This window comes from Apteryx rowi, unplaced genomic scaffold (genome assembly GCF_003343035.1).
Source record: "Apteryx rowi isolate R43461 unplaced genomic scaffold, aptRow1 scaffold_412, whole genome shotgun sequence".
Classification (NCBI taxonomy): domain Eukaryota; kingdom Metazoa; phylum Chordata; class Aves; order Apterygiformes; family Apterygidae; genus Apteryx; species Apteryx rowi.
Genome location: NW_020450638.1, coordinates 190,970 through 205,170, shown reverse-complemented (window position 1 = coordinate 205,170; position 14,201 = coordinate 190,970). Strand labels below are relative to the sequence as shown.

At 35.8% G+C, this 14,201-nt stretch overlaps 1 protein-coding gene across 7 annotated transcripts in view; it reads right to left on the bottom strand.

The window, feature by feature from the left end:
* The window catches only part of RB1CC1 (RB1 inducible coiled-coil 1), a 73,678-nt gene that overhangs the window by 51,832 nt on the left and 7,645 nt on the right, over positions 1-14,201 (bottom strand). For 6 of the 7 annotated variants that reach the window (XR_003255203.1, XM_026075842.1, XM_026075841.1 and 3 more), the window contains exons 4-6: positions 12,005-12,131; positions 11,574-11,744; positions 406-608 (exon numbers count right to left, since the gene is read on the bottom strand). Coding sequence is in view for 6 of the 7 variants with exons in the window: in XM_026075842.1 (XP_025931627.1) it covers positions 406-608; positions 11,574-11,744; positions 12,005-12,131 (501 nt within the window). In the remaining variant the exon portion in view is untranslated. Of the gene's footprint in view, positions 1-405; positions 609-5,333; positions 5,389-11,573; positions 11,745-12,004; positions 12,132-14,201 lie in introns of those variants that run through there. The other variant, XM_026075840.1, reaches the window with a different exon arrangement.

Sequence of the window (14,201 nt, the reverse complement as noted above, 5' to 3'; positions counted from 1 at the left end):
TTCATGTTTTATTCTCAACATAGATCATCATTCTTAACACCTGTTTTGGTGAATTAAAAAGTAATTTAGAAGTGCAAATATATATTTAAAATATTCTGCTTAGGGTCTGAATTTATTATCTAGCTATGTCTAGTGTACATTTGGAAGGACTCCAACTCTTAAACAGCTGTTCATTAATGAGCTTATCTTCCACATAATTCAATACATGCTTCTGTGTGCTAATGAGTACAAAGGAAAGTGTCAGTTAAAAAAATTGACTGCCATAGAGCAAAAAGTGTTCTCAGGAACATAAAAATCAAACAATGCATGCGTGATTAATTAAAACTAGCAACAGACACAGAAACCAAAAAAAAAATTTTTTTAAATAAAGTAACTTTGGAGGTTGAAGTTTAATGGCAAACCTACTGTGTAAGTTTCAACTTGATATCATCTATGGACTGCAAATAGCTTGAATATACATTTTCAAACTTGAAAAGCAACTTTTGGTAAGAGTATGTACAATCTTCTAAATTGGCCATTATGGCAGCCCAGCCTTGGTGCTGAAGATGTTCATCATGTACAAGACCTTCACAAAAGGAGCAAAGCTTCTTAGCAACCTCATACATTTCCTGCAGAAAAAAATAAATCAGAAAATATAAACAACTTCAGACAGATTTTTAGTTCTATATTGCTACCATAGTGAAGTGAAATACTTAGAAAATGAAACATGAAAGTGTTAAAATAGAAAGTGTTAAAAGATATACAACTTCTTGGCTAGCATAATTTAAAACTAACCAAGAATAACCAAACTTCTTTCACTCTTATGTAAAACACTTAACAGATAACAAAAAAGACTACACAGATGATTTACTAAGAAATACCTTTCTTCAAAACAGAGAGATGAAAGTTGCAATTCCAAAAAAACCCCTTATGAAATTAAATACTGCTAATATAAAATATTCAGTGCATACATACATGAATAATAATGCTTGTACTATTCTGATGGGAAGGAGCTTGCAAATGAGGTACATTAAGGAGAAACAAGAAACAAGTAAAAACTCAGGACAATGAACAGTAGCATCACCCAGTTGAAGGAGAGGTGCATTAGATGCAGGGAGAGATGCATGAGGGCAATGGCAGGGCAGATATAACTGAAATCTTCCACTGATTAATAAACCAGATGCAACAAGATGAGTAGCAGTGAAGAGTGCCCACAAAACTCCAAGAACATACCCCAAAACTTGGTATTTCCAAACTACTATGGAAACTTTTCCATTAAACAACTGGATGACAAAAAGTCACTTAACTGCTATAAACAGGTCAGAATTTTATTACTGCCTGACTGGGCAGAGTTAAACCAGAGAGCTAGGTAAGGCAAGTACCATATTCTATTAGAAGTACGCTAATGGCAGTGCCCTATTACTCTTAACTCTAAAGTTTTAACTACTAATAAAAGTAGTAGAATAGCTACTTTTAAGTTTACCAGTTTAAGAAAAGAGAGACCGGTCCCCAGAAAAGTACGTACTTCTCAAGCATCAAAATGGAAAAAAACAAAACAAAACAAACATAAGTCATATGGTAAATTCTCCAGCTCAATACTTTACAATAACATACTATACTGTAAAYATTCTCTTGAGAACACCTGTATGTTGGGTGCTAGTTACCTACCCTCCAAGAAAGAAAGTACTACCGCTTTTTGTAGGTTGCACATACTGTTAAACTATGGTTGATGCATACCTTTCCTTTGACAATGTAAATGCAAGAAAGACATGAGTGGAGAAATAACATTTTTAAATTGTTCAAGTACAATGAGAAAGCAGTGTTAAAATTCCAACATCAGTATATTATAAAATTCATTTGTTGCTGACCACATGGTTAGCAGCCCACATGCATACACACAAAAACTTACAGCCCAACAATGACAGCTTATCTTCCCAAAATAAATCACAAAACTGCAAATCATTATCAAAACATTAAAGAATTTATTGATAAAACCTAAAAGTTAGGCAGACCACTTTTTTTTTTTTTAATAATAAAACCCTTCAAGTCTTGTCTCCAGCACTGTGACAAAATTCCACTCCTTTCCAATACTGGTATCTAAGCTACCAGCAGACAAACAATACGCAAACATACCTATACATTCAATTTCAAGAAAATCAAAAACTATTGCAAGTTTCTACCACTTAGTAGTACAGATACTATTTGCCCTTTGTTCTTTTGAACTTCATCCATCTTTTGTGCACAAGAGAAACAATTTCCAATTTGAAAAGAATAGTTATTCTGCAAGAGTTCATCTCTTAAGACCAAATCAATTGCATTTTTCCCTAAAAAGTAGCACAGGAACCAATAAGCCAACTGGGACAGCATCCAGGCAGAGCTGAAACGTACAAGTCATTATCTCCTGCCCCTCTGTACAATTTAAACACAAATGCAAAATAATGCAATATTGACAAGTAGAAAGTTTAAGTATTTGCTTAAATTCATTTTTGTATAAAAGGTGCACAAAGGCAAGCTCCATAGCCTATGAAAAAGAACTGCTGTCTCCTCAAATAGCATACTGAGAGCCAGAGAGCAGGCTATTTTACTCTAAGATATACTAAAAGATTTATCAAAAAGCATGAAGCTCAAAGGGCAACCAAGTGTCCTTACTGCATTCCAATGCACATCTCATGAATGTAAACAAGCAGTTTAGTTTCAACCCACAAACACTATTCCCTTCCCCCCCCCCCCCCGAAACCTTTTAAGCAGTTCCTTCTAGTGAGTATCAGGGTTCACTGAGAAAAATAAAGACTGAACTTCTCCCACTGTTAAACAAAAATGTTTCTTTAAAAGTGCTGGGTACAGGCTTTTGTTGGTTACCTTTTCCTTTGGACAAACTAACACAGCATGACAAGCTCTTCCGTCCAATGAGGAAATGCACACACTATGGTTGTTATGACCAGACGTTCTGCCATGAGTTACACTCCTAACTAGTATCCAATGTTTGGACAGTCTTAAATAGCATCCAGTCTTTGGTTTTCTACTTAAATCTGAGTTCACAATAAGAATCAGGAGTTACAGAGTTAGCTTTATCCTATGAAGTTCTTTCTTGTATGGCATTCTGGAGGCTACCTTGAGAACGTAAGTGTTCTCAATTTAAGGTTTTAATTGTTTCCAAGGTTGTTTCTTCAGTGAAGCACTTTCAAACACAAAACAAAATCACAAGTCCTCAAATTTTAGTAGAGAGAGAAAAAAAGTTGTGTTACAGCTGAAATCTTTTATTACACTAATGTCCAGAGTTGATGCTCTTTATCTAGGAGTCTGACCTGTGACAATTTACCTAAATTGGGAACTTCTCTCCGCAGTTTGACTCCTAGGAAAGTTAAGGAGTAAAAGGACAGCACTTTCCAGCATGACAACTTAATATTTCTTTAATCTTTAGAAACTACGTACCAGAGGAGCATTCTAATAGGTGGCAAGATCTATGATGCAACAGAGAAACCCACAAAAACTGCTATATAAAAAATAAAAATACCTGTCATCTAAATAAAAACCAGGTTCATTTAGCATCTCTTCAGTGTCAGATGAGCTACAATTCCCTGGTGTGTGCACTGGAGATGTGAACATTAAAACAAAATCCCATTAGGTAAGCGGTCATAAATATGATACTGACAAACAATAGAAGTTTTTCTGAACTATTTAGATCTCAGACTGAACTAGCATTGAGCTCAAAATTCCTCAAGCTGAAAACAGTTAAGTTTGAAGTAATGTGTTCTCAAGGTATCACGTAATCTGTTCTCACGGTAACCTTTAAGCCAATACACTGTATGCCAAATTGTATGAACAGTGACATGACAGTTTCAGGATACATAAGATAATACAACAGAATTCTGTATTATAATCCTACCAAAGTTATTTCCACATGTATATCCCAATCATCAAGAAATTCTCTCCTGGTGGGTGTGGAGAGAGAAGAGGTACTATTCTGCCTGCATGGATAATCTGAATACAAAATCTGCAAGAACCTCGTACTCCTTTTGACACCAGTTTCCTAGGCAGTATCATGAAGTAAATGTTCAACTAAAAAAGACTATCACTGTGAATTTAATGAATGTTGTAACAAAGTTCAAACCGCAAGGAGTAACTATTTTTGCACCTATCAGAATCACTTCAGTCAGATATACTAAGCAGATACAAGTGCAGTGAGCAAGAACAGTATGTTAAACCATTATTTTCTTTTTTTAACGTTGCAGAAAAAGGAAGAGAAAAAAAGCACTCTTTCAGTCAATCCTGTAATCCTGTGTTCAAAACATGAGGGCTGGAAGTAAGATTAGAATAAAGTGGTGAAAGCTTTTTTGCTTCCTTTGGAATATTTGTTACTGGTCAAAAAACTGTTTTGTATATAGCTTAAATGTAGTTAAGAAATTAAGATCTACACAAATCTTTTCTATCATTTCATCACTACTGAAATGCATCTTCATGTGAGTGGGCTTGTTCTTCCTGCCTTTTCTATAGACGGTATTTTGCAGGAGACATCCTTGAGCTAGTTTAGAAGATCAAGACCATTCTATTTCACATAATCAGGATGTCTGCATCTGGAGAAAAGTTAGACAGTTCTCTACTAAATGAACCAAGTCTAAAAATTGAGTTATTTTAAGCATATACATGCAACATATGTTTTAACACTTCTCAGTAAAGTTGCCAACTCCAGCATAGAAAACTAAAGTCTGCTAATAACAGGCTTGCTTTTGTCACTGATTTTTCACAGACCCTCTCAGCAATACCCACAGATACCCAATGGTTTACAGGCTGAGGAAAAAAAAAAAAGTTACAATAAAGACTTTGGTTGAGTTGTAGAGCTAAGCCCATCTTACACAGATACACCAGCATACTTAGAACACTGACAATTTCACCATACCACTGGAACCCGAACCTCAAGAAACACCACTGCCAATACAACACTAGATGAACCCAGGCTAATCTTAACTTGCCTGTATGTTGAACAGTAAATGAAGGCATCTTGATTTCTTAACTGTCAAGAAATTCACAGGCTCACCAGAAAGATTTTATCTGTAGCCAGATGCTTTAACAGAATATTTGAATTATTTTCTTCTATCATCATAACTTGATTCTTCTGATTATAATAATTAAAGTTTAGTAAGTTTGAACCAGGAGGCTTATCAATAGAAGCAAGAAAAAACACTAAGTACATGTTATCTAAAACAGGTAAAATGTTGGTAAAATGTTTAAATGTTGGTAAAATGTTTCCCAATTTCAAGACTGCATCCATGCATCGTACTGTCCTAATTCTGCTCATCTGAAGGAAAAAAAAGTCATGGAAAGTACAGTTTGTCTGAAGTGCTCTTTGAACTTACCTCTAAAGAACAAAAGTTCTCAGGAAATGCAGTGTTCTTTCCATTCTCTACAATCCTGTGGTAAAAGGAAACAAGTCAAAGCCCTCTACTGCCATGTATCTGACATTCTGTATAAAGGACTCCTTATAGGTTTCCGTCACGCTAGGAACAATCTCAGGCCACCAAAAAGGATCTTTGAAAGTGAAATTTGTAAACACCCACACGGTATAATAAATGATTCCACAAAAGGTGGTGTCAAGGCTAGTATTCCCAATTCATATATCTCAGAATAAAGCATCATTGTTACTACATAAAAACTGAAATCTAGAGAAGTTCTTAAAGACCTGTAACTGAAACACCTAACTTCACTGGGATGGATATTTAAGAGATTTCATGGCAATTGCTCTTCTCTCCATTAGACAATTCACTATTCCATTCTTTCCCTTTAGATTTTAAAATTTTGGCCAATTTTAGAATTTTGGCCAACTTTGGTGATTGTGTTCTTTGGACATTTGTCCACACAGTTCAGGACCTATTACATACTTGCAAACTGTTTGTTTCATCAGCATAATACAGACCCAAATTATTCATAGCTTAATAACTTTTTCACTTCAGTCCTGTCTTCATTAGCTTGGTAGCAAAAGCAGGATAAGATAAGTGACAGAATTTACCCCTGGAAAAGAGCACTGAGATGCTAACACAAAACACTACAGCCAATGAATCAAAAGAAGGTACAAAATAAATGACAACTTCCAGTAGCTTGATTCCAAGCCATCCAAGTCATATTCGTGTGGTGAATTTTCTAACAACAGTTCTGGCTACAAAGGCCAAAGTGAACCAACTGCTAAAAGCTATTCCATTTTAATCCCACCCAGCTCATACCTCATTAACAGATTATGGAATAGATCTCTGATCCTATCAAATTACCAACAAGTTACAGAAGAGTTGGGATTTCTATGGATGAGCTAGAGGTGTGTCTGACTATTAGACTAATAATTTAGCCAAAGAGAATGAAAACTAGCAATTTAGCCAGCCACAAAATTATTAGAATGCTAAAAAATTATGTTCTTTAAGAAACTTTTTTCCAGAGGGTCTCAACAGCCTTCTAGTCAAAGTGAAACAGTATCTGTTAAAACTGCAGATAAACAGCTGCTTTTAGGTGGCAGGATATGCTTCTTGGATAAGTATTATAAAGCATTTGGAACTAAACCAAGAGTGATCTACATACTATGACTACAGTTATGGTTTTAGGTGACCAAATGGAACAATCATGCAATTATTCATCTTCAGAAAAGTAAACTGACAGGAATTGACAGTTTGATGATGACAGCAACCAAATATGACAAGAAATGTGAAGTGCACCCACTAATAAAAAGTGCAGGTTTCCAACATCCTCCTTCTGGGACAAGTAACAAAAGGAACTTCAGTTAAATCAATAAAAAATAAAATTAAAAAATCCTAAATTAACAGAAATGAATTCCATTTTAGCAGCAGTGCTAAAGACCAAAAGATTAGACAAGATTAACACAATGTAGTTTACTGCACAATACATTGTGTGGAGAACAGCTTGTCTTCTCGTAAGCTGGTGTGTATATGAATTTGTGCAAACACTCTGTGTACCTCATTGTCCACATACTGCAGCTCAAGGCCAAAACTGCTGAACTGGAAGAGAAGAGGGAAACTAGGCAAGCTGTAACACTTTATGCACAGGCATCTCTCAGCTAAATTTTTAGTCAAAGGGAAACCAGGATACTGGGATATAAAATGAAAATAGGCTTAAAAGGCTGCTTTAACTAGGATTTAAAAGACAGCCAGCAGATGCAACAAACACTGAACAAAGGGTTCTTACAGAAAAGCCTATAAAACAGAAGCACTGCTATATTTGACAAAAGCTAGGGCAAAAATTTCAGTTTAACTGGTAAAGGAACAAGTTAAGATCCCAGACGTAGTTTCTTTAAAGCTACTAAGTCTTTAAACTATGAATTCTATATAACGAATGGCTCAGGCCAAAAATAAGAACAGAGAAAATCTGAATATAGCTTAAATTTATGAAAGCAGAAAGATAAATCTGAGGTATCTTGATATAATAATGATGGAACAGTGGAAAACCAAATAGGCGGTAATAAATTTGACATAGGAATGATTTTCGGTTAGGAGGTATTAAATCTAAAAAAGGTTATATTAAAATTAGTGAAATCAGTTTCAATCTGAAAAAAAAATTGACTTTTACACATTCCTATACCCAAAGTTACAAAAATACAAATATTCCAGTGTGATCATACTTCAGGCTTCTAGCTCCGGAAAAAATATGTTTACAAACAACAAAATGAACCAAGTTGATTCAAGTCAAAAGCAGTTGAGCTATTTAGGTGACAATGACTCACTTATGTAGGCAAGAGCAATATCTGAAGGGGAGATGCAAATCAAGAAAAATAGCATTCCATTTGTGTTATGGAAAATGTTACAGTTCTGCACTTTTTCTATCAACACATTCTGCAGTAAAAAAATCTGAAAGAGGAAACAAGCGATGACTTAGCAAAATTTATTCAAATTTTCTAAGGACTTTTTCTTTAACATAACTTTAACAACATAGTAACAGTTTAAATTAAACATGCAGAATAAGACTATTTACCCAACCCCCCAAATTTAAGCTATCCGTAAGACGGGAAAAAGACAGGGGAACCACCGTGAACTAAAAGATGACTTTTGTTCAACTTGTACAGTAATTAAGGATATCAGAAAGTGACAAATAAAATGCAGGTAGCAAATGTCGATTCTATACCAATGCTGATCAGCTACGGTTGCCCCACCTAACAGAAGTGAGATAAAAATAAGCTCTTAGACAGGGAAAATAGATGGAGAGGAAAAAGATATGGACCAAGAAAAATACTTTTTAAAGCAGAGTCTAGAACTACTTTTCATTGTGGAAAAAAATTGTAAGAGGCCATATAATAGTGTATACAAAGTATGGATCAGAAAAAGTGAATCAGAAATACCTGTTCACCTTTCTCCACAGTACAAACAGAAAAGCTCAAAATCAGATGAAAGAAAAGGTGTGCGGGCAGTGCACCTTTCACATAGTTCTACAGCATACTTGCCAAGTCACAGATATTGAAAGACTGATTAAATTCAGAAGTTTCCAAACTGGTTTAGAATGAGGTAAAAGATTTCAAATATTGAAGTCATTACACCCCAAAATATCTATAATCTTCCACACAAAAAGAAACCAAGTTTTCCTATTCATAAAGCAGAGCATGAGCTGCAAGAGCTAACCAAGAAGTCTGAATGGACGTATCATGAGTTAGCAACATTTCCAAAGCAACTTATACCGTAAATTCGCAATAGATATGAATGCTAAACTTTCACAAAACTCCATTTTGCAAAATTTATCTCAAAATTTAAGGTGCAAGTTACACACCCACCCCACTTTTATGTATACCTTGTCATATCCCTCATCCCTCTACTGCTTATTATCTCCTATTGAGTCTGGTTATAAAATTATACTATATCCTCTGGACAGAGCAGAGATCAAATTAAATAGAAACCAGTAGATAACAAATATTACTTGATTTTTTTAAACATAGTTCTATGCCAGTGTTACTTATTGTTGGCAAGAATAGGTAAGGTTTTAAACTGAGTAACACTTTAGATTTTAACTTCCATTCTCCTGATGCAAAGAATTTTCATCATATACGAACAGTCATGCTGTCCTCTAAATAATTAGAACCAGCAAAAATACTCATATCAAGTACTGTAATTTTGCTTTTCTAATTTTGCTTACGAGTTAGCAACTTCTTATTCATTTAAGAGGGACAAACCCTGGACCTTTGTAATGCAGACTCTTCATGCACATTTTGTATGAAGTCTGTGTAGTATGCTCAGTGTGGTTTGAATGCATCATTCTCACTACTACAAAGGTTCAGAGCCTCCCTACCTCTCCCCAGATCTTAATCAATATTGAGAAGGATTAATATCCCATGTTCCCTTTTCCTCTCAGCCCAAAAAGCTTATGGTGAGCCCTGAGTAAGATTAATGTTCTAACCACATTCTCAGTCTTCCCTCAGTTTTTTCTGAATTACCACTTAATATACTTCAAGACAACATTGTGAAAAGCTGCTTTAATTCTACACTAGTACTCCTTTATACAGTTTTCACTCCCTGATACATCTAAAAATCACAATAGCCTATTTACTAATCTTTCATCATAAGTGATGTTTTCAGTACCATCTCCTCAACCTCCCAAAGAAGTACCCAATACACTTCCACAGCATCATACAGAGCCTATAATTTTCAAAGATTTACAATCTCTGATAAAATGAACCACAGATAAGAAGGTACACCAGATTTAAGAATATTTAGGGACTAAGTGTCTCTCAAAAACTACTATCACTGTAGGCCTTTTACAAGCTGGCAAGAACTGGAAGGGGCAAGAAGTGGGGCATGAGGAACAATCTTTTTCAAGATCAGCCTGCAGAGGCTAAAAATAACACCTCTATTCTTCTTAAATCCATGTTTAAAGACTTTTAAATACTAATCTTCTTCCCCCAATAATATAAGCAGATGCCATTGAGTATGAAAGACTACTTTTTTCTTGAAAATCATCTAGTGAGTCATGATCAATCTCTCTAGGTTAATGTTATAACTCCAGTTGGCCACAGAAATTTTAGGAGTATTTTGGAAATCCAGGCTTCCCTAACAGAAGGGGACTTGTCACCAAAACAAGCCAGTCAAGATCTAAGTCATTAAAACAGAAAGACTGCAATAAACTAAGGCTTGCTCTACATATATTAATATATATCCTTCAGAATCAAAGGGAAAGAGAGGGTAGTACTAACAATTCTTTTCTACTCTATCAGTCAAAATGTTAAACATTTAACAGAAGTCAGTCTTGCTGACTTTTATAATGTCCTCTTAACATCTCACACAATGGTTTAAAATACTTGCAGTCTCGGTGGCTGAAACCAGAATTGTCGCATTTCCCTTATAAGGAGTACAAATAAAAGTCTCCCACTCCTAGCTGAATACACATCAATATCCACTCTTCTCAGTAGGATAGTCATACGATTCACAGATCATTAATAACTCAGGGCCCTGTCTACTAAGTCAGCAATTAACTGTCAACAGGTGTGGGGGGGAGAATCAACTAGCCTCAAAATAACCTTTGCTTAAAATCAGACAATATGTCAGCGTCAGATTATTCAGCTTACTTCTCCCCCTGATGACAGGTAAGGAGGCCAAGGAGAAAAAAAGTACTATGTAAATAAATACACTCACTCAGCAATCTTCACTGAATTCAGCTGTACAATATTAAAAAAGCCATTTCAAACACAAAATGTTCTTTTGGACTGCATTAAAATTGTCACTGAAGCTGAGAAACTTTACTGCCAAGACAACATATTAAAACCATGTACTACTACTTCATCTTGTGCCAAGTGCTACACATACCTCTTCCACCACACCCAGCCCACAGAAGTTCAAATAATGTTTGGAGACAGTAACAACACTTAATGCACTTATAATGTAACATCTGAAAAGGAAAATGAAGCAGTATTTCCCAATATGAAGGAAAGCAATCAGTTCAGCTATTGAACACATTACACCATGCTCTTGAGCATGCAGCCACTCATACGCACACTTGATATATTACTGCCCTTGTTGCTGGGCATATAGTTTCCCCTATCAAAGTAATGCAGAGATAACCAAATTGAAATTCTGAAAAGTTTGTTTTCTATACAAATAGAAACCAGCACTCAATGATAAAAAAAGATGACATTTGGGGAAGTGGGAGCTTGCTTTTATCAATTCTTCAACAGTTGCTCAGATGTGTAAAACAAAATGGAAGCTGGGATAGGTACTTTTAAAAACTATCCTGCCAATTTTCTACTTGGTTTAAAAATGTCTACAAAGTAGCAACATTTCCTGGTTTTGAGTTGAGGCAGACTAAGGCTCTGAAAATAAGACAGAGCATTAAGCCAAGAGTCCAAAACAAACAGATTGTTTTTATTTTGCAAGTGCCATAAATATATGCTTCCACAAATCTGTATTACAATTTACTTTTGAAAGAAATGTTGAAGATACTGAAGAAGCAAGCGCTTTTCAATACCTACCTCGAAATGACAGAGTCCCAAGAATATATCATCACTAATACGGCATTTTCGTGTCTTTTGAACAAGCTATTTCCAAATTTATAGCAAGCAACTCCTCTGACATACAAAAAGGTTATTTTTCTTTGGTGTGAAAGTACAGTAAGAATTTACTTACCACAGCAAGCTGTGTCCGTGATGCTACTGTATGAAAAACCGCGGGCATCATTAGAGATTCTTCTACTTTTAATTCCATCTCATTCTCTGCAGAAAATGTGGTTTTGGGGATAGCTGGTGGACGTTCACACAAGATCATTTCTTTGTTGAATAAAAAAATTGGATTGGTGTCCTGTGCTCAAAAATAAAACAAAGCCAAACATTGAGTAAATGCAATATACTTTTCAATCACCAATTATTCCATCGTGTGCATAATGTGTCTTAAGAACATGTTGAAATCTACACATGTAAGCTGAATGCTTAAAAAATTAGTTTCACAAAACAGAAAAAAGCCCAGAAAACACAATACACTACAGAAAAATACTAAAAATCCATTAGTAACAGTTTTTTCTTCTAAACTGTGATTTATAGAAGAATGCAGTATGCACTTACTGTTCCAGCACTGTAACTACAGACTCTTCTGTCTGGTGACATACACTCTCCTCCATTGACAACCAGTACCTGGTGCTGAATAGCAATCTTATACTTTGTTTGAATCGCATGTTTCAGGTCAGCCACACTGGAAAAAAGAACGGGATGGGGGAAGGTGGAAGGGAAGAAGAAAATAGTATGGATGTCTTGGTTTCTCTAATTTTACATATTCCTGATATACAGACAGGTGTCTTGTCTGTATCAAAGCAGGACTTCATTTCCTTCATCTATTGCATTTTTATTCCACATAATGACAAACTCTAAAGTGCTATGATCTGTGGCATTCTAGATACCCAGCCCAGAGCAAAAGGAGGAGCTCCTCTACAGAACTGGTATAATATCAGCAATCTTCTTCCAAGATGATCTGATAGAGGGCTGAAATTCTGGACTGAATCATATCAAACATTTAGGATAACTGTAAAAGCCATATTATGCTCTTTGAGTATTTACTTTATGAACACACAACAACTGACTTATCGAAACTGCAGAAGAGCAAGAGTATTTAACACTTTTTTATGCATAATGCAAACACAATTTCACCTAATCAACTCACTGATTTACTGTATATAAAGTGCAATATAATGTGCAGTGACAGTAAATTAGACAATCCATATGCATGCAAACATTAAGCACTAACACAGAAATGCAACTTAGAAAATAAAGATCAATTACCTAAAATAACTATGATTCAATATGACAGCATGAATTCACTACAAGCACCTCAAGAGCGCAAGCTTGTACTCACTAGCGTTGTTAGAGTAAATATTCACCTATCATCCCCACGTGCTTTGAGACATTCACTTGGCCTGTCAATTTACTAAGAGATAGGCAAAGAGCCTAAGAAAAACTTAATCCTGCTAGAAAGAGCAAGTCTCTCCAGATAGACAGAACAATACGTTACACAGTTCAGCTGAAGAGTCTAGCATTTTGAACAGATTATCCATGAGTTGGAAGGCTTCTTTCTCAAGAACTGCCAGACTGAGGGAGAAATCAGCCCACACAGGCTGTAATGTGCACTGACCGGCAGTTCAGATGTTGTATCCCACCATGATTTAGGGATAGCATATCTCAAATTACCAAAAAATGCATGAGGATAATGGCGCATCTGCAGATGACCCAACAGTAGTTCTGAAACAGCTGAGATAAAAGGCTTTATTTCATGTTCAATAATATGCTGAGTGTCAGGGGACTTTGCAGAAAAGCCAGTCTTGAAGGCAGCATTATGTAACCCAGGTATCAAAGGAAGTTTACCTTGTTGATGAAGGAAAATTTGCTATTCCACAGTACTACATTTTCTGACATAGCACTTCACCTATCCCAAGATATAAGAAACACAGCTATGGAAATGGAGGCATTACTGCACATGCTATGAAGAGGACAGAAAAAGCGGAGTGAAAAGCAACGAAATTCAATTTTTCCAAGAACAAGAAAAATGATATTTCTTTCACAGAGCAACCACAAGGCCTAAGAGAAGACTCCTCGCTCTTAAACCCTTCTACCTCAGGCTGCTCCTTGGAAGTTCACAAAATGCAGACTACATCTTAAACATATTCTGGACAAAGTCATTACATTCAGGATGTGGGAAAGGGAGTTGAATCGAAGCAGTCTTATCTGACACTCTTGTTCTAGCTATCTGGAAATGCCCAAGTTCAGAAGTAGTTGTGGAAGCACATACAAAAATAATAAATCACAGAACCTTATAGTTGGCATTGTAAGTGATGTCTTCTACAAACAGTGTGAGCCATATTTAGTAGTTTTTACCAGTTGTACACAAGGAGGTCCTGGCAAGATGAACAGCTTAAAAAGAAAACTGATGATCCATGGATTTCTCCAAGATGATCACAGTTTTGATGTCCAAGTACTTGGTATTTTTGCCCAGGGATAGCATGAGAAACACTTCTCTTGTTTCTCAACTTCTCTTGAAGTTTTGTAAGGGAAAAGAGAAAGCAGACTTGCATTACTGCACCCTTCTATTTTCTTAATATTCCAGCACCCTTGATCTAGCCAGGGAAGCCTCCTAAGAGGGGATCTTTTTCATGAAGTAGAAGTCCAACTTCCTGCCTAGAGAAGCAATTCACCTCCAGTACCTACATTAAAAATCAGGGAGCATGCAACACGTGGAAAATAGACTGTAAACCCCCCCCCCACCAATTCTACT